Below are 26,872 nucleotides of genomic sequence, written 5' to 3'. Positions count from 1 at the left end.
AGGCCGGGCTGGCTCAGCCACAGGGCGACACGGGGACGCGGTGTCGCATTCACTGAACCTCTGCTGAGCCTGTAGCTCACGGGGAGGCAATGCGCAGGCCTGGCGCGTCCCCATCCACACCTCCCCCGGGACCAGCCGTGCACCTGGGACTTCAGGAGGCCAGCTCCGAGGGCAACGACGCCCTGGGAGAACCTTGGGTGGCTGGGCCAAGGTCAGCAGATCTGCCCCGTCGCTGTGCTGGCCACCGCCCTGTGCACGTGGCTTCACAGACCTTGGTCCTGAAGTCACAGTCATTGAGGACACGGGACTGTGGTCTCCTGCTTGTACATGTAGATGCCAGGGTCCGACTCCCCTGCGCCTGCTTTGAGGAGAGCTGGGCCAGAGGCCCCGGGCCCCGGCTGTCTCCCTGCCCCCCAGCTGTCTCCCTGCCCCCCCGCTGTCTCCCTGCCCCCCAGCTGTCTCCCTGCCCCCCCCAGCAGTCTCCCTGCCCCCCAGCTGTCTCCCTGCCCCCCAGCTGTCTCCCCGCCCCCCCAGCTGTCTCCCTGTCCCCAGGCTTTAAGGACAGCTGGGCCAGAGGCCTCCCTGCCCCCTCAGGTGGTGCGGGTGGGCCATCCGAAAGGGAGGAGGTCCCTGGAGCTGCCCTGCCGCCCCTGCAGAGCTGAAGAAGTACCGGCGCTACGAGGTGATCCTGACGGCCTACAACGTCATCGGGGAGAGCCCAGCCACCGCGCCCGTGGAGGTCTTCGTCGGCGAGGCCGGTAAGCCCGCGTCCCCCCACAGCCCAGGCTCTCGGGGGGCCAAGCAGTGTCCCTGTTGTTGGGGAGGAGATCACGTTGCTGGAGGGGCGGGAGGCGTGCAGGTCACGGGCTCGGCAGGGATACCGATGCCTGGCTCAGCCTGACCCCTGGGGACAGCCCTTCTCGGGGCTCAGACAGCCAGGGGGTCAGTTTCTACCCCTTTTAGCTGAGACGTGGCCCTGAGTGCACCCCAAGGGCCACCTCTTCTGCGGGGCTAACGCGCCATGAGATGTCTTGCCATGTGGGGACCCGGTTGCGCCCAGTGTGGCCTCGGTAACGAGGGCCCGCCCTCTGGCCGGAGGACCTGCACGGCTCCCTCCCCGCTGACAGCCGCCTGGGTTTCCGCTCAGTCTGCGGGTACACTGTCAGCAGTGACACCTCCAGAGGAATGCCTGGAATTCCTTCTGGGACAGAGGCCAGGCTGGGAGGAGGGGTCAGGACAGCGAGGCCATCTGGCAGACAGCACCTGAGGGCCCAGCCTTCACCGGAGCCCGGAGCGCGGCTGTGCTGGCCTCTCCTCCCTGCTGGGCCTCGCACCCAGGACACGGCCCACGGCTCCTCTTCTGGAATCTCCTCTGACCCTCCCTGGGGCAGAGCTCCAGGCTCCTTCCCCCGACACCCAATCCCATTAAGAGGTTCTGTCCGTGTGTCTGTCCCCTCTGGGTCCATGGCGCTCATCTCGAAATGCTCCTTGTCCTGGGCGGGGCCACGGGGCCAATGCCTTTGCTGTCAGAGCCCCATGAGGACAGGCAGGGCACAGTGGGGGCTCCGGGCACCTGGGGGCCTCAGGCGGGGCTGGGACAGGCGGGGCCGGAGCAGGCGGGGCACCCCCTCTCACAGCAGGTGGGACTGAGGGCTCCAACCGAGTCCTCCTGTCTGGTAGGGGTGCTGCTCGGGCCTGTGAATTAGGCGGAGCTCAGGCGCAGGGCGTCTCTGCCGCTGGGTCCTGGTGAAGACTCGGGCCTGGGTGCTGGCCAGTTGGTGACAGGTCCGTCGGCCCAACTGAGCGCCTCACAGAGCCGCCTCTGCTGCTCCTCTGAGCCTCGGGCAGGCTCAAGGGCGGGGGACTCCGTCCAAACCCAAATCGCTCCATCCGTGGGGCCGAGAGGGACCTGGCCGGGCAGGGGAGCCCAGACGCCCCCAGCAGGTCTGGCCCGACCCGGCGCTGGTCCAGCCCAGGCAGTGGCGGAGTCAGCCCAGCGCTGGGCCCGCCCTGAGCCCACAGCCAGGCTCGTGTGAGAGCAGCGATCTCCCGGGGTCTGGCTTTGGGATGACACATCGGCTGTGGATTCTGGGGCCCAGGTGTGCGTTGGGTGGCTTTGCTGGGCCCCCAGGAGTTACTGGAGATATAGGCAGAGGGGAGGGGCCAGCTCCCGGGCTCCGGGAAGGCAGGCTGCATTGGGGTAGGCGTGGCCTCACAGGGAAGGGTCTTGCTCCAGGGGAGAAACACAAGGTCCCTCTGGCTCATCCCTTAGCTTTCTCCGTGGACCGTCGTCACCATCACCCCATCGTCACCCCTGAGATTCCCAGGTGGGACTGAGCCCCCGGGGGTGCGGCACCACGTCTGCGCAGGGCAGGCTCCCCGGGGCAGCCAGAGCCCCTGGGCTGAGGTGTGTGGCCCTCCTGCGAGGCTCCCAGCGGGGCAGGTGTCGCTGGCCTCGGACAGGTGTTTCTCTGTCGGGCCCAGGAGCAAGGTCCCCTCCCTGCCGGGGCGGAGGCAGCCCCTCTGGCCTGCGGGACAAGTGGGAGGAGGGCGTGCTCCATGGGGGAGTGGGCCGAGGCTGTCCTTGGGCCCTGTTTTCTCATCTGTAAAATGGGGGGAACCCACACCCCTTCTCCGGGCCCCTCCCCTCGTGTTCTGACACCAAATGCCAGGCTGGGCAGATGACTCAGCCTCGCCATTGGGCAGCGCCTTCCTGGCAGCCCATCTCCCGTGGGCCTGGAGACCCGTCCCCTCAGGAGCCAGACAGGAAGTCCCAGACCCCAGGCCTTGCTCTGAGCTCACACCATTCCCTCCTCCCTGCTGTCAACTCAGGTCTGTCACCTGCCCTGTTTCCTGGCACAGAAGCCGGGGCTACAGGGAGCTGGTGGGCACATCGGGGACCTCAGCTCGGGGACATGGTGGCTGGGGCCCCGCCGCCGGGGAGGGACCAAGGGCCTCTGTCCAGCACGTGTCCACCGACCGTGGTGAGGGACACGCGGGCCTGCAGCTCCCTGTGGACCCCGCCACGGTGGGCCTCTCCCTGCTGCACCTTCAGGTGCCTCTGGAAGGAAACCTCGGGGTGGGGCCTCGCCACAGCCGGTGACGGCCGCGCTCAATGTCGCCCACATTTTAATTGCGCGACAGTAATTCTGCGATAGAGTTGCCGATGGCAAACATGCAGAAGACATTAAGTTTATTTATGTTTTGGGTTATTAATGTGGCTGCTGAACTCCCCAGTTAGTTTTGATTGAATTGTTTTGTGCGGTTCTCTGTCTAATGGAGCGGTAAATAAGAAGTTCTGATAATGAGGCTGAGCATCTGCCACAACAACCTGGCGCGGTTATTAACATTTCCACGAGGCGGGGCCAACGCGCCGCAGTTAGAGCAAAACAAATGTGGGTGTCAGGCCGCGCGGGCGTTAATTACTATTTCATTCCACGTGGAGGGGGCTCGGGGAGGGGCGGCCGTGAAGGTCGTTCTCTCCCGAGAAGGCTCGGGCGCCCGGGCGCTGGGCTGTCTGTCCCCAGAGCCACTGCCTCCGGTTTCCATTTACGGCCTGAAACCAGACTCGAGTCCGCAGGCCGCGCTCCTGGGCCCCAGGCCGAGCTGCAGGCGGTGAGAGGTCCTAGCACCCCCGGGACATGTGGGTTCCAGCAGGTGTCACTGTGGGTGCCAGGACGGGGGAGCAGAGGGGGTACCAGGACGGGAGAGCAAGGGGGCCCCAGAGGCAGGTGTCCTGCCAAGTGCCTGGTGTGGGGAGATGTCACCCCAGCTTCCCGACAGCCGCTTGGGGTGGAGGCGCTGGCTGTGATGTCCCCTAACACACAGCGCAGCCCTGCTGACCCCAGCAGGGCAGCCTGGTCTCCCCTGGGGGACGGAGGGGAGGAGCGAGGCCGGGTCCTCAGAATTGGGGGTCACAGGACCTCATGGAGGAGCGCGTGCAGATGGAGCCTGGGCCTGTCCCTCCCGGAGGCAGCCCTGGTCTGGAGACGCCGCCCAGAGCCTGGACCCGGCCCCGTGGTGGGAGCAGGCGCTCCGTTCTCCCCGCTCCACCCGGGGCCTCCCCTGTCCCTCAGGTCCCGCGCGTCCCCCTCCGCGGCACAGCCGTCACTGGACCGGGTCTCCGCCAGACCCTCCGTGCCTCAGCCTCGCGGGGCCTGGCAGCTCTCCCGTTTTATTTAACGCGTTTGGAAGCGCGACCAGCAGGCGGGCGGTGCTCGCGGCGCGGACGCGGAGGCCGGGCCGTGTGTCTCAGGCCCCCCTGTCCTGTCTCTCCCCCCAGCGCCGGCCATGGCCCCGCAGAACGTCCGGGTGACCCCGCTCACGGCCAGCCAGCTGGAGGTCACGTGGGACCCGCCGCCGCCCGAGAGCCAGAACGGGAACGTGCAGGGCTACAAGGCAAGCTCCCCGCCGCGTGGCCGCCCCGCAGGTCGCTGTGGGCCCGAGCGGCCGATCCCCAGATGGAGCCCTGGCCCACGCACGCTGCCGCTCTCGGCTCGCTGTTCCCTGGCTCCTGTGGCGGACGTGGCCGCCCTGAGCGCCAGGAGCGGGCCAGCCCAGCCTTGCCTCTGGCTGGTTTGTGACCAGGCCTGGTCAGGGGCCTGCCCCCACCCCCACCCCCCCCCACACACACACACACAGGGAGTCTCCAGGGGCTTTGCCAGCAATCAGACAGAACCCTGAGAGAACAGGTTCCCATCCCAGCTCTGCCGCGGCCCCAGTGGATGGTGCATGAGCCTCCTGACTTCATAGGTCCAGGGTGGGGCCGAGGATTTGCCTCCTAACAAGTTCCCCCTGGGGTGTGGTTCCTAGGCACCCCACTCTGAGAACCACTGCACCACAGTGGTTCCACATTAGCTAAAGGTTCAGAGACGGGATAACAGAAAGGCAGCAGGCGGGGCCAAGGAGAGCTGGGTGACGAAGGAGTAGAGCTGGGTTCCCCGGGGCAGGAAGCTCCTCACTCGGTCCGGCTCTGCGTAGAGAGCTGAGGCCGGGAGGCCCCTGAAGCCCCCTGGAGCCAGGGTGCCCCTCCCTGCCCCCCATCCTCCATGGCAGGCCGGTCCGGTGATTCATGAGCGAATGGGCGGTCGCAGGAGCTGGGAGCCGAGGTGCCATGTGTGTGTCCCAAACAAGGTTTCTAATTTCCTCAACTTGAAGACACAGGGCTTGGATCTGATCTCCTTAGGGAGCCTGTCCCAGCCGGGGGTCTCCGCGCAGGTCAGAGCACAGACGCCGGGCTGTCGGGGGGCAGTTGGTGCTGCCCGCCTGCTGGCACTGTGGCAGTGGTGTCTGGCCAGCCGTCTAGGGCAGCAGCCGTGGTGACCTCCGCCAACCTCCATCCTGGGCATCGCGTTCGCCCACGGGCACTCGGCGAGGGGGGTGGCACCCAGGAGCAGTGTGGGCTGTCCCCACAGGGCTGCGCCCCCCGGTTGTTGTCCGTGTTCTGTCTTCTTGCCCCCGATTCTTCAGGAGAAGGTCTCCTCCCCCCTCCCACTCAGCACAGCTGCGCACAGGGGTGCACACGGGCCCCCTCGCGGCTCCCCTCCCCCGGCTGGAAAGGGTGGCCCCGCCCAGGCCGCCAGCGACCCCTGCTCTCTCTGCAGATCTACTACTGGGAGGCGGGCGGCCAGAACGACACGGAGAAGGTGAAGGTGCTGTTCCTGCCCGAGACCGTGGTGAAGCTGAAGAACCTGACCAGCCACTCCCGCTACCTGGTCAGCATTTCCGCCTTCAACGCCGCCGGAGACGGGCCCAGGAGCGAGCCCCGGCCGGGGCGCACCCACCAGGCGGGTAGGAGAGGCGGCCGTGCGTTTCCTTCCCACCTCTGCTGGGCGCCCTCGTGAGAGCAGCCCCCGTCTGTCCCCCAGCTCTGCCCTGCCCGTCCCGAGGCCGGACACAGCCGTGGGGCAGGAGGCAGCACGTAGGGCTGGCTCCATGGCTGCCCCAGGGCCTGGTCGGCTGCTCAGCAGTGGGGCCCCGTAGCCATTAGCCAGATGTGCGCACCCCGTGCCCCTCCAGGGTCACCTGGGCACGGCCAGGCCCTTTGGGGACCCACCAGCCCCCACCCTCCCACCCCCCACACCCGGCTGGCATGCTCTCATCACTGGGAGTGCGCTCCTGAGGGTGGCACCCAGGCCAGTGTGTCGGGCACTCACTCCCCTGGGTGTGGGGGCCACAGACCACCCCCCCCCCCAGCAGCTCGCCAGCGTCTCAGGCACACGCCCCGCTGGGTCCAGGAGCGGGACGGGCTGAGCCTCCCGTCACACGCAGGGCGCAGGGTGGGCTCTGAGTGCCGCCCGCTCGCCCGGTGCTTCTAGTTTCCTGGCGCCTGGACCTGACGCGGGTCAGGGAACCGAGGGGTCGGCAGCCTGGCCCAGGGCCCGGGAGCTCTAAGAGGCTCTTAGTAGGATCCTGGAGTCCAGGGGGGGAGTGAGATTAGAGGGCTGTGGGGTGCAGACCCACTCCCTCCGGGCTCCCTGCCATCCAGGGGGTCTGGCACCTCCTGAGGGTCATGCTTCCCGGGACGTGGCCAGCCGCGTGGACAGCAGCTGAGACAGGCCACATGCGGAGCAGACCTGGGCGGGGAGGGGCCTCACCGGGTACTGCGGCCCTCCCAGGCACAAAGGCTCCAAGCCCCGAGGGGAGCGCAGGGGAGTCGGTGCCCCAGGCCAGCAGGGAGGGGCCACTCTGGGTACCTGCCCTGAGGCCCTGGCGTCCCTCCCTCGCCTCAGCCTGGCTCCGTCCCCCCAGGAGCTCCGAGCGGACAGTCAGTCCCGCCCTCGCGCTCGCAGGCCAGTCAGACCCACTGAGGTGGACATGGCTTCTCATCGCACGTTTGACCCATGACGTCCCTCTGTTCCGTCCGCAGCGCCCGGCAGCCCCAGCTTCTTGGCCTTCTCGGAAGTCAGCTCCACGTCGCTGAACGTGTCCTGGGGCGAGCCGGCGGCCGCCAACGGCATCCTGCAGGGCTACCGCGTCGTCTACGAGCCCTTGGCGCCCGTGCAAGGTGCGGCCAGGGGGCAGCATGGAGGGCGCCCGCAGGGGCACAGCACCGTCTGCGGAGGGGGTGACGGTGAACACAGGGTAGTTCGCACACCTGCGCGGCTGGCGGCGGGAGGATGGTCCCCTCTGCGGGGAGCCCGTCTGCGCTCAGGCTGTGGGGTCAGAGGCCGTGGCCCTGCCGCCTGCGCTCAGGCTGTGGGGTCAGAGGCCGTGGCCCTGCCGCGGGTGGGGGGCGTGGACGGCCAGACCGGGACAAGCAGGGATAGCTTTTCTGCGCGAGTCCATGACTCCCACGTCTCAGAATGCATATCCTCGTGTCTTCCCACGGAGACACGGGTAGATGTACACCCAGAGCTCAGAGAAACCTACAGCCAAGAGCCCATGTAATTGTTTGTCAAATGCATCGTTTTCAACCCAGAGAACCTCCTTTCTCTCTGGCAAATGCGTGTTTGTATGACCTCCAGCAGGTTCCTCCTCTCAGAACGCTACCCCACGCTCACTGTTCTCAGTAGAAGCAGCAGCACTTTTGCTCCATCTCCGCATTTAGGAGGCAAACTGTGTCCGTGTGGCCACGTTCTCTGAGCCGAGGCGTCGATATTGGAGGGACCACGCCTCTTCATCTTGCTTCCAGGCCCACGGGGGAGGGTGTCACGAGTCGCCTGAGGCCGGAGACCCACGCTCCCCTCCCCCGTGACTCAGGAAGCTCGGGCCTGTGCTGGGGACACCTGCGTGACAGTCAGCGCCCCGTGGGGAGGGAGCCGCCACAGCGTCCCAGGAGCCTGACCTGGGGCCGGCGCGGCTGCCTGTAAGCCCGCTGGCCGGTGTGAACGGCGAGGCCTCCCCCTCCTCCGGGTCTGGGTCTCCCTCTGCCCGCACCCACGCAGCCAGCGCGAGCTCCGAGGACACTGATCGGGCTGCCACGGGCAGTGAGCACTCCGCCGCCTCCTGCAGGACAGCCTTCTTAGGGACGGCGCCCGCACCTCTCTAACCCGCTCTGTCTGTGCCTCGCGCTCCAGGGGTGAGCAAGGTGGTGACCGTGGACGTCCAGGGCAACGGGCAGCGCTGGCTGAAGGTGCGGGACCTCACCAAGGGTGTGACCTACTTCTTCCGCGTCCAGGCGCGGACCATCACCTACGGGCCCGAGCTGCAAGCCAACGTCACGGCCGGGCCGGCCGCGGGTGAGTGGGCGCCTGCGTCTCAGGACAGACTGGTCACCCAGCCGCGCGGCGCGAGCTGGGGACCCGCGGGCACGTGGGTGCTGCCCTCGCGGGTGGCTCGTCAGTGCACGCGGACAGCATCTCAGGTGCCGTTAAAGCCTTGAATTGTTTTCTGGAAAAATCGAGAGAAAATGAGTGACGTTGACTTTTGAATAAGATGCTTAAGAAAATGTTAGTTTCCATGCATCAGAGGCAGCCATGCAGCTTCCCACAGAAACAAGGGGTCTTTGCAGGGTCACACTGAGCGTGGCACAGCGCTGGGCGCGGGCCATCCCTTCCTCGGCCCTGAGGCGGGTCCCTGACCAGGGCCAGGCCTGCCTGGGGGCGGAGACCCAGCACAGCCCCCCCCCACTCCCACCCCTGGCGCTGGGAACCCCGGGGCCCACGTCTCCCCTGTCCTGCTCTATCCACAGGCTCCCCGGGGCCCCCGAGAGACGTCTTGGTCACCAAGTCCACCTCCGAGCTGACCCTGTGGTGGACGGAGGGCCATGCCGGCGGGGCGCCCACCACGGGCTACGTCATTGAGGCCAGGCCCTCAGGTAAGGGGGCAGGCGGGCCCCGGGCACCAGCCAGGTGTCCCCGCCGAGGGTCTCAGGGTCGGTCTCAGCCCCGGCCCTCCGCTCAGGGGTGCCCTCAGGAGCCAGAAGGAGAGGGCGCCGGCGTTGACAGGATGGTCACACTGTCCTGTGCCGTGAGCCTCACGGGCAGCGTCCCTGTGTCTTCCCCACCTTGCACCTGCCGGGTGACAGGGTCATTCCCAGAACAGGGCGCACGGCACCCGGGACACAGACGGTTTCTCTCAGCAGTGAGCCCACCGGGTCCTGGGCCTTGTGGTTCTGAGAGCTGCTTCCCAGGGAGGGAGAGCGCAGATCAGCTGTGTGAGAGCCGGCTGTGTCAGGTCCGGCTGTGTCAGGTCTGGCTATGTCAGGTCCGGCTGTGTCAGGTCGGCTGTGTCAGGTCCGGCTGTGTCAGGTCCGTCTGAATCAGGTCCGGCTGTGTCAGGTCCGGCTGTGTCAGGTCTGGCTGTGTGAGAGCCGACTGTGTCAGGTCCAACTGTGTCAGGTCCAGCTGTGTCAGGTCCGGCTGTGTGAGAGCCGGCTGTGTCAGGTCCGGCTGTGTCAGGTCCAACTGTGTCAGGTCCAGCTGTGTCAGGTCCGGCTGTGTGAGAGCCGGCTGTGTCAGGTCCAGCTGTGTCAGGTCGGCTGTGTCCGGTCCGGCTGTGTCAGGTCCGTCTGAATCAGGTCCGGCTGTGTCAGGTCCGGCTGTGTCAGGTCTGGCTGTGTGAGAGCCGACTGTGTCAGGTCCAACTGTGTCAGGTCCAGCTGTGTCAGGTCCGGCTGTGTGAGAGCCGGCTGTGTCAGGTCCAGCTGTGTCAGGTCGGCTGTGTCCGGTCCGGCTGTGTTAGGTCCGTCTGAATCAGGTCCGGCTGTGTCAGGTCCAACTGTGTCAGGTCCGGCTGTGTCAGGTCCGGCTGTATCAGGTCCGGCTGTGTCAGGTCCGGCTGTGTCAGGTCCGGCTGTGTGAGAGCCGGCTATGCTGCCACCCATGTCGGTTGCAACATCCTGTAGTTTGCACACTCACCTTCCCGGGACCCTGGAGAAAGGGCACATGGATCTCTTTTATCTCGACAACCTGCACGGAGTCCACAATGACCTCAAAATAAAAAGCTGAGCCTAAAAGTAGCACACACACCTCCCCTGGAGGGTCCCGCTGGGGCACAGACTATCCTGGACATAAGCACTTTCCCACCGGGACCCTCCGGCAGGGACCGCGCCGGTCCCCAGGCCGACACGATGCAGGCTGGGCACGCTGACCCTGGGAGAACATCCGGCACCTTCCGAGAAGCGAGGGCATCGACGCCCGGGCCTGCCTAAGAGCCATTGCATTGATCCCCGGTCCACATGCTCCCCCGCCTCCCCAGGAGGGAGCGGGTGCCGATGGGCCAGCATGTGTGCGCACGGAGCTATGGGGCGCGCCCGGCTTCACCCCAGCCCCGAGCCCCCGCCTGGAGGCCGGGCAGCCTGGAGCCTTTGAGGTCGTGGGGGGAGCCGGTGTCGGAGCGTGGACACTGACCCGGGGGCTGAGACGGGAACGAGAGCTGCCCGGAGACCCGCCTGTCAGCGGGCGTGGAGGGCTCGATGCTCTCCAGCAGGTGGGAGCGGCTCCCCTCCCAGAGCACCAGCAGCCACTGCGCTGGCCACGGAAGGCGAGAAGGAAGGCGAGAAGGAAGAAAAGAGAGAAGGAAGAAGAGAGAGAAGGAAGGCGAGAAGGCCCCGCCCTGTGGGGACGGCCAGCGGCAGCCGCAGGTGAAACACCTGATGGATTGTCAGTGTTTGAACATCTCGCGGTGCCCGGGGCTTGGGGTCTCAGCTGTCCCTATTCCGGCTGGTTCCACGGAGCATTAGCCACCTGTCACCATCCCTCCGACCCCACAGGCGGCACCCAGGCGGGCAGTGGCTTTCGGAGGGAGCTTGTTTTGGGGTGTGGCTGTGTTTCATCAGGAGAGGCATTTTTATGGGGGCCACCAGCCATGCTTGTGTCCCCGCACCCTCACTGCTGGGTGCCAGGAGACCAAGACACTGTGCCAGGTGGTGCTGGGGGCCCCGGCTGCTTTCCTAATGTCTCCCCCACCCCCCTACCCCCCACCCCCCGTAAATCTCTGTCTTGCGGCAGAAGCTCATCAGCGTGGCGGCTGGCAGAGCGGGCGGCCGGCCTGGCAGCGGGCGATGGCGCGCAGCCTCACTGTGACCCCTGCACGTTCTCCGCGCAGCCCGCTGCTGCCAGAGGCAGACACAGAGGTGAATGCAGCGCATGACATCAGTGCCAGGGGGGCGGGGGCGGGCACCCAGGTCGCTTCGCCAGACTCGCCCCTCTGGCTGTGCGCGGCCCCCTCCCCGGAAGGTGCCGGAGGCCACACAGCCGGCATGGGCTCGACTGTTTACGTGAGTCGCCCCCAGGCGCCTGCCATGGCCTCAGGAAGCCGCCTACACGTTCACACAACAGCCCCGCGGCCCTGACGGCACTGTCAACGGCTTCCTCCCGGAGCAGCCCTGGGTCCCGGGACGGCCCAGCGCAGGCAGGCGCCCGCCGCACAACGCGGTGCCAGCGGAGGTGAGAGGCGGGCACAGGCCTCACCCACGGGGACCCTCCTGGGAGCCCCTCGCACCCCTCCCGCTCCTTTCCTTCATTTGGGACTGTTCAGCTGAACAAAGAAGAAAATCAGTATTTTTCCTTAAGATACAAAATCCACAGGAGTTCCTGGGTCAGCAGGTTCCGCAAGAGGGCGCTCTGCCTCACTCCGGCCCCGCCCACCCCGGCCCCGCCCACCCCGGCCTCGCCCACTCCGTCCTCCCCCACCCCGGCCCCGCCCACCCCGGCCTCCCCCACTCCATCCTCGCCCACCCAGGCCCCGCCCACTCTGTCCTCCCTCACCCCGGCCCCGCCCACCCCGGCCCTCAGAACCACGTGTGCGTTGACAGCCGGAGCCTCGCATCACTCTGGGGGGGTCGGTCTCCGTCGCAGGCAGCCTCTGCACTGTCGGCCTCCGTGTGGTCTCCTGCCGTAGCCGGGTGGCGGGGGAGGTGGTGCTGAGGGATGACTCGGCCGTGGCAGCCCGGGCCTCAGTGGCGTGTCTGACCCGCGCTCACGGTTTATGCCAGCGGTTCTCAACCTGTGGGTTGCGACCCCTTTGGGGGTCGAACGACCCTTTCACAGGGGTCGCCTAAGACCATCGGAAAACACATATATAATTACATATTGTTTTTGTGATTCATCACTATGCTTTAATGATGTTCAATTTGTAACAATGAAAATACATCCTGCATATCAGATATTTACATGACGATTCATAACAGTAGCAACATTACAGTGATGAAGTAGCAACGAAAATAATTTTATGGTTGGGGGTCATCACAACATGAGGAGCTGTATGAAAGGGTCGCGGCATCAGGAAGGTTGTGCTGGGCCAGCCCGTCTCACGCAGGAGCCTGGGCCTGTGGGTCAGGAGGTTGTCTGGGAGCCGGCGCTGCTCCCGCGGGGGCGGAGTCGGGGGTGGGGTCCTGCGTCGACACAGTGGCGGCCAGGCACAGGGTGATGGGGCCCCGACCCTGTGACAGCTGGCAGCTCCGCGCATGGCCCTGGCATGCAGGCCACTCCTGACACTGGCTGGTTCGGCTGCAGCAGGCGCAGGTGGGAAGGGCCCCCCCCAGGCTCCCCCACTCCCAGCCTCCCCCACGTGCGACGGCGACGTACAGTCCATGTGGCCGGGTGCCCCAGTGAATTATAAATGAGGCCCAAAGTGCTGAAGAGGCTCATTTCGGAAAGGAAGGATTAAGCAGAATAAAATGTGAGCGTTTTCTTCAGTTAATTTAAGGAAATCTCTTGGAATGACTCCCGCCCCCAACATTTTTCACCCTAAGTGGATTGCTAACTACCTCGCTCCGGGTTGAGATGCTGTATCAATATTTTAAAATGTTTTCATGAAAAATGCACACAATCCGGAGAGCTCTGACGGAGCCGAAACTAAAACGCAGCTCCAGGTGGCGGCCCAGGAGGGGACGGGCAGGCGAGCGGCCCAGACAGCAAGGCCGCCGGCACTGGGCCCTCGGGTGCGGGCCTGCCCGCGGCTCCGCACCGCACCCGCCGCGGCCCTCGCACCCGCTGCCGGCAGCAGCCAGTGTAGAGTCGGGGTTTTCTTTAGTTTCTTTAACAGCATTAAGCCTCTCTCTTTAGAGCAGCGGTTCTCAACCTTCTGGCCCTTTAAATACAGTTCCTCATGTTGTGACCCAACCATAAAATTATTTTCGTTGCTGCTTCATAACTGTCATGCTGCTACTGTTGTTAATCGTCATGTAAATATCTGATATGCAGGATGGTCTTAGGCGACCCCCGTGAAAGGGTCGTTCGACCGCCAAAGGGCTCGCAACCCCCAGGTTGAGAACCGCTGCTTTAGAGGCAACGCTGCAGGGCTTTCTACACTGACAGCCTGGAACAGAGATTGGCCATAGCGAGCGCTGGTGAACGTGCTGGGCCTGGCTCCCTGAAGGCCCGGAGCTGCGGGCACAGAGGCTCCTGGGAGGGAGGGGCGGGGAGGGGAGCGAGGGAGGAGGGAAGGAGGAAGGAAAGAAGGAGGGAGGGAGAGAGGAAGGGAGGAGGGAGGAGGGAGAAAGGAGGGAGGGAGGGCCAGTGGCTCCCACGGGCGGACGGGGGCGGACAGAGGGGCCAGCGCCCTCATCCCACAGTCGCTCTCATACGAAACCCCGCGTGTAAGTCCCACACAGCACCGGTCCGTGTTCTAGGCGGCTGGGCCCGATCCCGCGGCTCCCGGGAGCCCCGGACGGGAGCTCAGGCTCCAGCACCCGCCCCCCAGCTCCCTTCGAAGGACCACAGAGGGTGGCTGCTTCGCACGGACATCCCAGGTGCCTTTGGCCACCTTCCACCACGGCCTCCTCAGCGGGGCTGTGTGTGACGCGGGCGCTCCGAGGGCGGCGGGCGCTGTGGAGGCATCGGACCAGCCCGTTACCCCGTCGGCCGTGTGGTCCTCGCCGCGGCCCAGGCTTCGCGCCCTGGCCACCCGCCGATGAGGCAGAGAGGCTCCGCACGCCGGGTCACAGCTCTCGGGCCAGGCTCCCCTCGGCCTCCAGGCTGTGCCGCCGGCAGGGGTCACAGGTCACACTCCTCGGTCCTGCTGCCCAGGCTCAGGACCCCGCATCCGCTCCTCCGCTCTCCGCACCCCACTCTCTGACTTTCCCTTCGGTGTTAACGTGTCCTGAGGTCGGTTTCGGTGCGTTCAGTGCAGTTTTTTGTGGTGAGAGATACAGAACCTCCGAGTCGCCGTTCAGTGATGGTCAGCGGCAGTTCAGGCCCCTGAGCACAGTCACGCTGCTGTGCGGCCTCACCACCTCTCCAGAACGTTCTCCTCCCAACCCAGACTCTGCCCCATTGAACGCTCCCTCCCTCCCTCCCTCCCCTCCCCCGCCGGGCCCCACCCTCCGTCCTGTCTCTGTGACTCTGGCTCCTCCAGGGACCTCGTCGGAGCGGAGTCGCACAGTGTTGGTCCCTCTGTGACCGGGGCCTCGGGGTCCTGCGTCGTGGGGGGCAGCGCTCCCCTGTTGTGAAGGCTGAGCAGGACCCGTGCTGGCCTGCGCCCCGGTTCCTCCCCGCCCGCCAGCGCGGGGCAGCGTGGCTGTGAGCCGTGCAGGCAGCTGGGCGGCTCAGTGTGTGGGACTTGCACTTGGACCTGGCAGCACCGGGGCTCGGGCGGACATTCCCAGGCCTGGGACGGGGATGCCGCAGCCACTGCGGGTGCTCACGCGGCGGGGGGTGGGGGTGGGGCGCAGTTTGAGAGCTGGGTGTGGGTGTGCAGGCAGCGTCCTGGGAGTGGGGGCCGGCGGGGCTGTCCCCAGCACGGGCAGACCCCACAGTCCCGGCTGCACTGCCGTGAGAGTGACAAGCTGCAGCTCAGGCCAAGTCCAGGCCCTGCGGGGCTGCCCTGCCCCCTGCCCCCCGCCCAGGCTGCCCCATAGCGCCAGCCAGCAGCTGTCCGTGTGGGGCTGGCGTTTGAAGCTGTGCCTCGGTCACCATTTCCCGTTAGGATGCAGCTGGGCCACCGGGCGCTGCAGGGAGCAGGGAGGCCGGGCTGGGTGCCCTGTGTGGGTCAGGAGGCGGCGCAGGGTGAGCGGCCGCGGGCACACAGGGGCGCTGAGCCGCGATCCTGAACCGGAGATGAGATCCAGGCGGAGCGGAGGGGACAGTCAGAGCCCCCGGGGATGCTGGGAAAGTGCCGCCTCCCACTCCAGCCTGAGCGGGGTCTCCCTGCGGGAAGGACTTAGACGCCAGCCCTGGGCCCTCACCCGCCTCGGACCGCAGAGCACGTGCCCGGGGAGGGGCCTGGGAGCTGACCGCAGCGCCGCGGAGCGTGGGGCCTCGCTGGCACAGGCTGACCCGCTCCCCCGCCCGCGGGGCTGCCCACGGGGCTGCGCCGGGCGTGGCTCTTGCAGACGAAGGCCTGTGGGACACGTTCGTGAAGGGGCTCCCGCAGAGCGCCACGTCCTACCGCGTGGGCCTGGGCAGGCTCCGGCCCGGCGTGACCTACGAGTTCCGGGTGGTGGCCGTGAACCCGGTGGGCTACGGGGAGCCCAGCAGCCCGTCCGCAGCTGTGTCAGGTAGGTCCCCGGGACAGCTCGCTTGTCGGGGAAGGGAGGCTGCATGGACGTGCAGGCGCCCCAGCAGCAGGCGCCCCGCAGCGGACGGTGTGGGTCCCGTGTCCTCGCGGCCCCAGCGTGGCCTGTGACCCCGGGAGCAGGGGGCCCTCCGGGTGGGGTCAGAGCACAGGGCCCCCGGGGGTGGCAGCTGAGCACCCACACCCGGCACCTTCCCAGAAGCCGCTTCCGTTCCTCAGGGTTTAGTAACAGGATGAATGGAGATGGTTCCTTCCTCCCAAACCACGTGTCCATGAACCTCCTCCAGTCGTTTCTGGGAAAACTTCTGGAACTGGGGCTGCTCCGTTCAGCTTTGCAGAGACATGAACTAAATAAAACAGCCCAGCGGGGGGGGGGGCCGGGAGGGGCCAACAGGTACCCAAAGAGCCCCCTCTGTCCGTGGTGCCTGCACCCAGCCCTTCCAGACAGGGGTAGGCGCCCCCGCACAGCTGTGAGCCGGTCAGCTCAGGGCCGCTGGGCTCAGTCTGTCCCCACAGGCTTTTGGGGGACCCCCTGACTCCCCCTGAGAAGCCACGTGAAGCTTGGACTTGAGTTGCGTTGGCTGGGCGGGCGGGCAGGAGCTGCGGGGCCCGGGCGGTGGTGGGCACCAGGGAGGTGGGATTCAGAGGGACCGACACTTGGAGAGGAGCCCCCAGGCACATGGCTCCTTCTTCCCCGAACCCCGACAACAGGGGCAGGTGGTGAGCAGGACAGGTCTGGGGGAGAGCGGCTCAGGTGGGGGCAGCCCGAGCCCGTCCCCGGGCCCGGCCACATCCTGACCCCCGGGGCCTGGGCAGAGGGCGAGGCTTCTGTCGAGCTCACCACGTGCCCGTCTGCCCGCAGCGCAAGCGGACACCCCGTTCTACGAGGAGTGGTGGTTCCTGCTGGTGATGGCGCTGTCCAGCCTGCTCATCCTGCTGCTGGTGGCCCTCGCCCTGGTGCTGCGCAGGCAGAGCCGGGGGCACCGGAGCTGTGGCACAGGTGGGCGCCCCACCCTGCTCTCCCCGCCCCCACCCCGGCCCCCAGGAGAGCTGGCTTGAGTTTGTGCTGTGTCCCCCACCCCCCCCCCCGCCGTGCCCACCGCGGGTGACAGACCAGAACATGTCCTGGAGGCGCCAGGCTCTGCCCAGAGTAGCTGTGGGGCTCAGATGCGCCATCAGGAACTTGGGCCTCTGAGTCTCCCTGTGCCCATCTGCCCGCGGCTCACACGCAGCAGCAGGTGTGAGTCTGAGCAGAGGAGAGTGTTACACTGAGGGGACGCTGCACCCAGGGCCTGAGGACAGGCGGGCTCCCTCCCGGCAGCGTCTTGGCATCACAAACCCGGTGGCAGCCGGCTCCCTCCACCCCACGGCCCGGCTGGAGCCTCTGGGGGCCGCTCGCACGTTCCCGCACAGGCTCTGTGCCCGGCGCATAGTAGGTGCCTGGCGCGTAGTAGGTGCCCGGCAGGGTTTGCTGCTAGATGAGTCGCTCTGTCCTTAGAGAAAGGGCCCCGGGCCTGGGTGAGGCGGCCACTGAGGTGCACCCTCCATGTGACTCCATGTGACTCCATGGACAGAGGGCACAGCCGGTGCTGGAGGCTGGAAGGTGTGGCCCCGGCAGGGAGGCAGGAGGAGGCTCTGGCAAGCTCGCCACCGCCCGTGCCCGCGGCGCTGTGCACGGAGCGCCTGAAACGGGCACACTTGGCGCTTTTCATCGTCCTCCACTCACATTCTCACAACTGCCTGTGTGCCCCTCCTCAGTGTGACCAGAGCGTGCTGAGCTCCAAGCCTGGGCTGCTCCCCCGACCTGCCCCCCCGCCCCGAGCGGGGCCCAGTGCTCCTGAGCCCGCGCCATCCCATGGGGCTCTCCCTGTCAGCTCGCCTGTCCTTCCCAGGAGAGGGCACCCAGGAGGCTGCCCGGCCCTGCAGAAGGGTGACTAGCGCCCAGAGCACCTCCCCTCCCCTCACGGCTGCTCCAGTGACGTTCACATGCGTCCCTCGAGAAAGGGCTGTGTTTCCTGTGCGTTTCATCTCTAAGGAGGGCTCCTGGGTCAGGCTCTCGGTGGGAGGTGCTGTAGGAAGGCATTCACAGCCCTGGGCAGGGGCTGGCTCTGCTTCTTTCTCTCCTCCCGCCCAGAGCGGGACTGCAAGCACTGCCCGCAGCCTCTGGCCCAGCTCACCCCGGGGTGCTCATTAACCTCGTAATTGAAGGCTCGGGAAGAGTCCACGGCCACCAGAGTGTCCCCTCCGTGCGGGAGACACGCAGGGCCTGGCCTCTGGGCACAGCACTGCCTGCACCTCCTCCACTCACCAGCCCCATCCCCTCCCTCCAGCCCCATCCCCTCTCCCTCCAGCCCCATCCCCTCTCTCCAGCCCCATCCCCTCCCTCCAGCCCCACCCCCTCCCTCCATCCCCATCCCCTCCCTCCATCCCCATCCCCTCTCTCTCCAGCCCCATCCCCTCCCTCCAGCCCCATCCCCTCCCTCCATCCCCATCCCCTCCCTCCATCCCCATCCCCTTTCTCTCCAGCCCCATCCCCTCCCTCCAGCCCCATCCCCTCCCTCCAGCCCCATCCCCTCCCTCCATCCCCATCCCCTTTCTCTCCAGCCCCATCCCCTCCCTCCAGCCCCATCCCCTCCCTCCAGCCCCACCCCCTCCCTCCATCCCCATCCCCTCCCTCCATCCCCATCCCCTTTCTCTCCAGCCCCATCCCCTCCCTCCAGCCCCATCCCCTCCCTCCATCCCCATCCCCTCCCTCCATCCCCATCCCCTTTCTCTCCAGCCCCATCCCCTCCCTCCAGCCCCATCCCCTCCCTCCAGCCCCATCCCCTCCCTCCAGCCCCATCCCCTCTCTCTCCAGCCCCATCCCCTCTCTCTCCAGCCCCATCCCCTCTCTCCAGCCCCATCCCCTCTCTCCAGCCCCATCCCCTCTCTCTCCAGCCCCATCCCCTCTCTCTCCAGCCCCATCCCCTCTCTCTCCAGCCCCATCCCCTCTCTCTCCAGCCCCATCCCCTCTCTCCAGCCCCACCCCCTCTCTCCAGCCCCACCCCCTCTCTCCATCCCCATCCCCTTTCTCTCCAGCCCCATCCCCTCCCTCCAGCCCCATCCCCTCCCTCCAGCCCCATCCCCTCCCTCCAGCCCCATCCCCTCCCTCCAGCCCCATCCCCTCTCCAGCCCCATCCCCTCCCTCCAGCCCCATCCCCTCTCTCCAGCCCCATCCCCTCTCTCCAGCCCCATCCCCTCTCTCCAGCCCCATCCCCTCTCCCTCCAGCCCCATCCCCTCTCTCCAGCCCCACCCCCTCTCTCCAGCCCCACCCCCTCTCTCCAGCCCCACCCCCTCTCTCCAGCCCCACCCCCTCCCTCCATCCCCATCCCCTTTCTCTCCAGCCCCATCCCCTCCCTCCAGCCCCATCCCCTCTCTCCAGCCCCATCCCCTCTCTCCAGCCCCACCCCCTCTCTCCAGCCCCATCCCCTCTCTCCAGCCCCACCCCCTCTCTCCAGCCCCACCCCCTCTCTCCAGTCAGGGAGGCTCCCATGTGCCACTCTGTTCTGCTGGCGCTTCACTCCCACAGACAGAGCATTGGGCATGTTGAGGGGTGTGAGGTCCCCCAGAGGGGACCCTGAGGTTGGAAATGGGGGTGAGTTGCACAGGCCCATGGAGGCCCTGGCGCGTGCTCAGCACTGTCCCCACGGCTGGCGTGGCGAGAGCCCAACAGAGGGTCAGCGAGCCGTTTGCGGTCTGTCTTGCCCGGAACTTACGGTCTGTCCAGGGGAACAGAGGCGGACACGGAGAAGCAGGCACACGCGTGTGTGAAAAACGCAGCCGTGGTGGCGGGCGCTGGGGGGCTCCTCTGGGAAAGGGGCTGCTCTTTCAGGGTCTGGAAAATTCTCTCTGGTCTCCTGACCCGTGAGCCGTGTGATCTGAAGGAAGGGGCCAGTAAGCCAGGAGATGGGGTGCTCTGCAGGGAGACCTCACTCACCGGATGGGGTGCTGGGGGCTCTGCACGGAGACCCACTCACGGGGAAGTGGGTGGCCCGTAGGGAAGAGCGTCGCCCACATGGAGGAGTCTGTGACCCTGGACAATGGGGCCTTCGCTGCCTTGGAGCTCAACAGCCGCCACCTCAGCGTGAAGAACGCCTTCTCCAAGAAGAACGGGTCCAGGTAGGGCCCCCGCTCGTCCCCGCGCCGCCCACGGGTCCGGGCCAGCAGGCAGCACAGCGCAGGAGGGGGGCGGGGCGGTGAGAGGCCTGAGTGTGAAGAGGGCAGGTCCCCGGGGTGGGGGGGCCCAGGGAGAACCCCAGCCCCGGGCCCTCTGTCAGCGGAGACCTGGGTGAGAGAAGCCACGCGGACGTGGACGTAGTGTCCGTGGCGTGGACTTGCCACCACTCAGCCTGACAGGCGGGGGTGGGGGGCCGAGGGGGAGTGGGGGGCCGAGGGGGGACAGGAGGCCCCGGGATCCGCCCAGCGCCCTCACAGGCGGTCCGCGCAGGTCCCCGCCCCGGCCCAGCCCCGGCGGCCTGCACTACTCGGACGAGGACCTGAGCAACAAGTACAACGGGGCGGTGCTGAGCGAGAGCGTGCACCTGGCGGAGAAGGCGGAGGGCGCGTCGGAATCCGAGGTCAGTGTGGGCCGCGGCCTCCCCCGGCCTCGCTCTGGCCTCCTCCTGTCTCAGGGACAAAGGGCCCCGTTATGGCCGGGGTAGGGGGAGGAGCACCGGCCCAGGCCCAGCCCCCGGGCGCCCCAGCCCCTCGCAGGGCCGGGCAGGGGGTCCCTCTCAGGAGACCTGCGTCCGCCCAGGTGTGGCCACGCGCCCATGGGACCTCAGGGGTCGCGGCCCCAGGCGGCACCCAGCCGGGTCACGTGCCCAAAGCGGCCTCAGGTCTGCACACGGCTGTCACCGCTGCCCTCAGAGCAGACCCGAGTGTCCTGGGTGACACAGGGCTGGTGGCCTCTGGGCCTGGGCCTGCAATGTGGGCGCCAGGCTCACGCCCCCAGGACCCTCCGTTCCTGCCCCTGTGCTGAGCAGGGGACTCCCAGGGCCGCCCAGCCCCATCAGCAGGGTCCTGAGCTCCCACTCAGATGGCCCTGTCCTCCCTGAGCGACCAGGTCTCGTCCCGAGGCCCCACGACCCGGCCTCCTGCGTGTGGGGGCGTTCATCCTGGAGCTGAGCGGCCCTGCAAGCTCAGTGGGCACCCCCCCCCACTCCCGCCTGCGGTCTCACTTCACCAGCAAAGCAGCTGACCCAGTGCCTGGGTGCCCCCCCCTCCCCCGTCAGCTCCGCCAGGCCTCAGGGGGCACCAGGGCGTTCCTGGGCATGGCGGCCCACCCCCTCTTGGCCTTCCTGCTCTAGATCAGCATTTAACCTAAAGGGAGTCTCACCCGCATTGTGACCTGAATTCAGGCCTATTGGGCCCGAGGCTTCGTGAAATGGCCCTTAAGTGCTGGCTTGGTGTGAACTCCCAGGCGAGGGGACGGAGGCGGGCCGCGTCTCCCCTGCTCTGCTCGGGCTCTGCTCGGGCTCTGCTTGCAAATCCGCGGGTCCGGCTGCACCCAGCCCAGGGCTCCGGGAGGCAGCCCAGCGCCCAGGTGTCCTGCAAGGTCCCTCTGTCCCAACCGGGGCTGTCGGGGACCCCTGCCCAGAATGGAGGCCAGCTGGCAGGCAAGACTGCCAGTCCTGCCCTCGGTCAGGGGCCCGGGGAGAGGCCTCCTCTTCTGGACCCCTCTGCTGGGGCTGCCTCGGTCCCCCTGAGCCGCGGCAGGGGGCGGGGGCCGGGGAGAGGCCTCCTCCTCTGGACCCCTCTGCCGGGGCTGCCTCGGTCCCCTGAGCCGCGGCAGGGGGGGGGGGGGGCGGGGAGAGGCCTCCTCCTCTGGACCCCTCTGCCGGGGCTGCCTCGGTCCCCTGAGCCGCGGCGGGGGGGTGGGGGGGGCCGGGGAGAGGCCTCCTCTTCTGGACCCCTCTGCCGGGGCTGCCTCGGTCCCCTGAGCCGCGGCAGGAGGGGGCCCGGGCGCAGGTCGCAGGTCAGCCTCAGACCCTGCCATTCTCCGTAAAACCTCGTCCCTGTGTCCCTGTGCTGTGCCCTGGGCACCGTTTCCAGAGACTGTAAATGGTTGCTCATAAAATAATTTCCACCTAAATCCTGGACCCATGGAGGGGCCTGCTGGGCCCCCTCCCCCCAGCCACTCGGAAGCACCTTCTGCACCCATAGCTGATGGGACAGCCGGGACCGGGAGGGAGGGGCAGGGCCTGGCACCACGTTCCTGGAGGGCCCTGACTTCCGGCCAGGCCTTCACACTCACGTTCAGAGGTGGTGACGACCCGGAGCTGTCCACAGGCCCGGGAGCGGGGCAGGGCCTGAGGGGCCGAGGGCAGGCAGCTCGCTCCCCGGGGCCTCGCACAGACCGGCCAGACGGGCGGGACTCACCGCCACAGTGCTTGTCCTGCCGAGAGCACCCTCACTTCCTGTCCATCCACTGCCCCCCAGGGGCTCGGGGTGAAGAGTGACTTCTGCCGGGTCGGTCAGGGCGTGGCCCAGGGTGGCCGCAGGGCAGGGACACAGGGTGACGCTGTGGGGCGGGTCTCATGCCCCCTCCCCCCTCCCCCGGGCAGGGCAGGGCGGGGACGAAAGGTGTCCTGTGGGGGCGGGTCTCATGCCCCCGGCTGGCCACGGGGGGCAGGATCCCCGGGCCCCTGCAGCGGGGCTCCCCAGGAGCTGACATCCCACCAGGACACAGCGGCCGCCCCTGCCCGGGTTCCTTTCCTGCGTCCGGAAGTCCTGCCCAGGGACGTTCCAGCGCCGCTGGGAGCAGACCTGCCTGGGGCGCGGCTCTGGCTGGCGCCACGGGACAGGCTGCGTCTCCGGCTGGAAATCAGAGGCTGTCGCCGTGTAGCCCACGCTGCTCACGACCTCTGTCAGGACTGCTGTGCAAATCACATTGTAAAGGCTGTTTTGAAGCCCAAAGAAACGGTTTTCACCATCTCTCCTGCTCCAAGCGACTCAGCCGAAACCCTCGCACCCAATTAGTTCCGCCACAGAGAGCCAGGCCCTTCATCTCAGGCAGCACCAGGAGCCCGGAGCCGCGATGACCTCCGTCAGAAGCTCCCGCCGCCGTCCAGGGCCACCTCGCAGGCCGCACGCTGGCCGGTATGGTTTCCCGGGAAACCAGCACCCGTGGTGACTTCCTATCACACAGGAAAGCTAGGAAGATGAAACCCCACGCATTTCCCCGTCAGTAATTCTAACGCCCTGAGACGTAGCGGTGCCGCGTACACCTACACAGAGCAGGGCAAGGGCACGTGGCTTCCTCGGCGGGCACAGCAGCGTCCAGCAGGAGCAGAGGCTGCTGGGCGTGCACCCTGGTGGCGCGGGGGTCCCCACACTGGCTCTGGAACCATGGGAACCACTCAGCTACATCTGTGCATTACGGGCCCTGCCACTCAAGGTCACGGCTGCCAGCTTTGTCCCCAGGGAGGCCCTGCTCTACCACTGAGAAAAGTCCCAGGGCAGGTTCCCGTTGGCCCAGCTCCTGTCACATGCCCACCCACCAGCCAATCACATTTTCTGAGGGACAAGCCGTGCATTCAGCCCTCGGGAAAGGCAGAGAAGGACCACTTCCTGCAGGTCACGCAGGAAGGTCAAAGCCCAGACAGGAACACGGGGGCCAGACAACCCCCCACAGGGTCTCCTGCCGGACAGCCTCAGCACCCACATTGCCGCAGCCCCGGCTCTGCGCATGGGGCGTTTAGATCCGGGGTGAGGAGCTATGCAATGATGCAGAGTCACTGAGCAGTTTCAAGAGGAATGGCTTCATTCACCACGTCAGCCGTCAGCGGGTGCGTCAGCCGTCAGCACGTGCGGCTGGGACATGGGTGCGCCCTCCAGGCTGGGCTGCCCTGCTCTCAGAATGCCGGCCTGCGAGGCGAGACGCACAGGCCCCCAGACGGCCCCTCAGCCCACCTGGCCTCCACCCGAGAGCCTGGCTTCTCTACAGCTGCAGGGGGTGGGCGGGGGGCAGGGGGCAGAGGGTCCCAGCACAGGACACACGTGTGCTGATGCGCCTGCCCCAGGGAGATCCACCGCTGCCGCTCTAACCTTCTCTGAAATGGGCTCGGAGGGGCCCCCAGAGGGCTCCTAAAAGCTCCGCCCATGCAGTGCTGGCCTGGCCCCGCTGCCCCCAGGAGGACCTGCCAGCCCCCACCCCCGCGGCCGTGGCTCTCAGGGGGACAGAGACCACGTTGAGTCTCCCACGTGCTCACCAGCATCCTCCGCGCTGCGATGTGACCGGAGGACGCGGCCTGAAGCGGGGAACGTCTTCAGTCTTACCTTCGGCCCTCAGGTCGCCGTGACCCCTGACCCCGGTTGACACCTGGACCTAAATGGCTGCCTCGAGTGCTCTGTGACTCTCGTGAGAAAGGGCCCTTTGGCGTGTTCGCCGCGGGCTTTGCCCCCGGAGCCTCAGGAGACGGGACCAAAGGCGGCATCTGAAGAGGGACCCTCCTGGTGCCAACCCTGGAGGACCCAGGCCGGTCCCATCGCGGCGGGAGCTGCCTCGCGGCCCGAGGAAGGCGATGACCAGGAAGCCCCCACCACAGCCCAGGCGGCGCCCGCGCTCATCCGCAGCCCAGGGGCCGGGGCGTTCAGGAGGCCCATGGCCCCGTGGGACTGAGCGCACAGCACGTGGCCGCCAGCGGGTCAGCGGCAATCGGGTGGGAGATGGGCGCCAGGCTTCCCACAGCGGCCACGGCTACGAGCCGCTTTCCAGGCCGGAGCACAGGGGTTTGGAGGGCGGCGGGGGTGGGGGGGCCCTGAGTGCCGGCCGGAGGGGGCCTGGAGCTGGGGACGGTCCGTGTGCTGAGACAGGAGCTAGTGCGGGGCGATACACCGGCCTGTGGGGTCCCGGGCACCCACACACACGGCCCACCTGGGAGCAGCCGCGGTGCTTCCTGTGCCGCCATCGCCATCGGCATCGATTCCTGAGCCACTGCCCTCTGCCCTCTGCCCTCTGCCCTCTGCGGCCGGGTGTGCGGGAGGGGCTCCTGGGCCCGCGCCCCCCTGATCGTGCCGAGCGGAGGGACCAGTGTGTGCAGCGCTGCTGCCGCGAAACAAACAGTCCCCATCCTACAGCCTGAGAAGCCCCAACGCGGGGACTGACTTTCTTTTTAAAAGAAAAATATACGTGGGTGTTTTTATTGATGTCAGAGCGGAAGGGAGAGGGAGAGAGAGAGAGAAACGTCAATGCTGAGAGAGAATCATGGACCGGCTGCCTCCTGCACGCCCCACCCTGGGATGGAGCCCGCAACCCGGGCCTGTGCCCTGACGGGGAATCGAGCCCTGACCTCCTGGGTCATAGGTCGCCGCTCACCCACGGAGCCACGCCGTTACTTCCTTAAAGCAGTCCAGGTTCCTCGCCGTGTCCCAGGGATCCCGGGATCTCCCCACCCTCTGAGCACAGGGATTCCCTTCGGCCTGGAGGCTCCCGGACACAGTGCTGGCAGCCAGGGCCGGGGCAGCCCAGGGGCCACCTGGGGAGGCAGGCATGAGGGTCACTCGCTCTCTGACCCTCGAATGGGGGAGGGGCACGCAGGTGCCTCGCTGCGGGGCCTGGGGACCGTTCTGTTTTCCTCTCCGTGAGTCACGCGGGCCCGGGCCTCCTCCCCGCACAGCGGCTGTGTGAGCCCAGCCACAGCCCCTGGACACCACCCAGGCCCCTGGGGCTGGAGCTGGGAGCCCCCACTCCCCACCCTCGACCTGCAGCATCAGGGGCTGCTCACTCCTCCGCCCCCGGCTCCTGACGCCCTCCTTGTCCCTAAAAAGAGCAGGTGGCCGGCCCCTTGCCAGTGGGAACTGGAGCCCAAGGGAGTGTAGGGGGCAGAGCCACCACCCCCTGTGCCCTCCTGACATGTCAGAGCGGCCTCTGCCAGGTCCCCGGGGCCCAGAGCACCCGCTGGGCTCAGCCGGGGAGCTGGCAGGGGCCTGCGGATGTTTGTGCCCTCGGGTGGGTGGAGTGGGGCGCGGAGGGCAGGGGGACGGAGGGGAGGGGGAACAGCTGGCTGACAGGCACTGTCCCTGTTGGGTGACTGATGCTGGTCCTGCCTGCTGGCCACTCGTGGCTTCCGGCTCAGCCAGGCTGCCCTGTGCCCCCATGACCACCTCCTCCCCCTCCATGACCACTCCCACGTCCTCCCCCACGTCCTCCCCTCCCCGTGCCCACACCTGCTCTCCCCCACCCTCCCCAGGGCACCGACTCGGAGTCGGAGGACGCGCCCCCCCAGCACTCCTTCGTCAACCACTACCTGAGCGACCCCACCTACTTCAACTCCTGGAAGCGGCAGGCCCCGGGCGGGCGGGCGGCCCCGCACAGGTACGAGGCGGTGGCGGGGGGCGAGGGCCCGCTGCTGCACACCGTGGTCACCACCCAGAGCGCCGTGTTCGCGCCCGCGGCCCCCGGCGCCCGGACTCCGCTCACCGGCTTCTCCTCCTTCGTGTGACGCGGCCGCGGGACCTCGGAGGCTGTTGTGCTCGGACGTCAGCTGCAGTGACAGCTCCCCTCCTGCTCCCGGGCCGGCGGGCGAGCAGCTTGGCCCTGAACGCAGGCTCCGGCGGGGTCAGGAGGCGGCTCCGCTTCTCTTTTCTTTTCGCGAGGACGTGTGTCCCCAGGGCGACGGCCAGCGCCCCGGACCGCAGACCTGGCTGGGCGGCTCCATCGGGCGCCCAAACGGGAGGCGGGGAGGAGGTCAAGGGACACCTGCCGCCTCAGCCTCGGCCTCCCCGCCTCCTTGGGCCCCCCACCCCCCGCCTCCTCGGCCTCCCTGCCTCCTCGGCCCCCCCGCCTCCTCGGCCTCCCCGCCTCCTCGGCCTCCGCCCCGGGCTCGGCGCCCTCACCCCACCGCCGGCTCGTCGGCAGCTTCTGGTGGAGGAACCAGCAGGACGGGCAGGAGGCGGGTGCTGCCCTCCCGCTGCGACGGTCACCCTGTTACCGGGCGGAGCGCGGGCCCCTCCTTCCTCCTTCCTTGACGGACAGCGCCCGGCAGGCCCAGCCCGCTCACCGAGGCCGGGGAGTCGCTTGTGTGTGAGGTGTGCATTGTCAGCCAGAGTATTTTTTAAATCTTTTTATCTTTTTTTAAAATATGTCACATGAAATGAATGAGTTTCCGCTGTCTCCAGGTGCCTTTTATTAACTGTTTAGCTTTGTACACGGGGAAGCCCACCAGCGCGCGTCTCCAAATAAAGCCAGTGGCTCTGAGAAAAGGGGTCCTGAATCGCCTCCTGGACCTCAGCTCCCCACACCACCCCCTACCGTGCTCCCCAACCCCTGCGCATGCACCCCAGCCCCCCACCGTGCACCCCAGCCCCCCACCATGCACCCCAACCCCCCACTGTGCACCCCAGCCCCCCACCGTGCACACCAGCCCCCCACCGTGCACACCAGCCCCCCACCGTGCACACCAGCCCACCACCATGCACCCCAACCCCCCA

General features: G+C 67.4%; 1 protein-coding gene across 1 annotated transcript in view; it reads left to right on the top strand.

The window, feature by feature from the left end:
* Positions 1–26,555, top strand: part of SDK1 (sidekick cell adhesion molecule 1) — a gene marked incomplete at its 5' end in the record, with an annotated part of 547,830 nt that extends 521,275 nt beyond the window's left edge. The window contains 11 exons of the mRNA XM_081093020.1: positions 657–758; positions 4,283–4,398; positions 5,604–5,790; positions 6,869–7,006; positions 8,019–8,180; positions 8,633–8,758; positions 15,218–15,382; positions 16,262–16,399; positions 19,438–19,558; positions 19,887–20,016; positions 25,633–26,555. Coding sequence (XP_080949146.1) covers positions 657–758; positions 4,283–4,398; positions 5,604–5,790; positions 6,869–7,006; positions 8,019–8,180; positions 8,633–8,758; positions 15,218–15,382; positions 16,262–16,399; positions 19,438–19,558; positions 19,887–20,016; positions 25,633–25,884 — 1,637 coding nt within the window. The 3' untranslated portion in view covers positions 25,885–26,555. The remainder of the gene's footprint in view (positions 1–656; positions 759–4,282; positions 4,399–5,603; positions 5,791–6,868; positions 7,007–8,018; positions 8,181–8,632; positions 8,759–15,217; positions 15,383–16,261; positions 16,400–19,437; positions 19,559–19,886; positions 20,017–25,632) is intronic.
* Between the last annotated feature and the right edge of the window lie 317 nt (positions 26,556–26,872).

Source organism: Myotis nattereri (assembly GCF_964212035.1).
Source record: "Myotis nattereri genome assembly, chromosome: 5".
In the NCBI taxonomy this organism is placed as follows: domain Eukaryota; kingdom Metazoa; phylum Chordata; class Mammalia; order Chiroptera; family Vespertilionidae; genus Myotis; species Myotis nattereri.
Note: the sequence above shows the minus strand (reverse complement) of the source record. Positions and strands in the feature narration are given on the sequence as shown.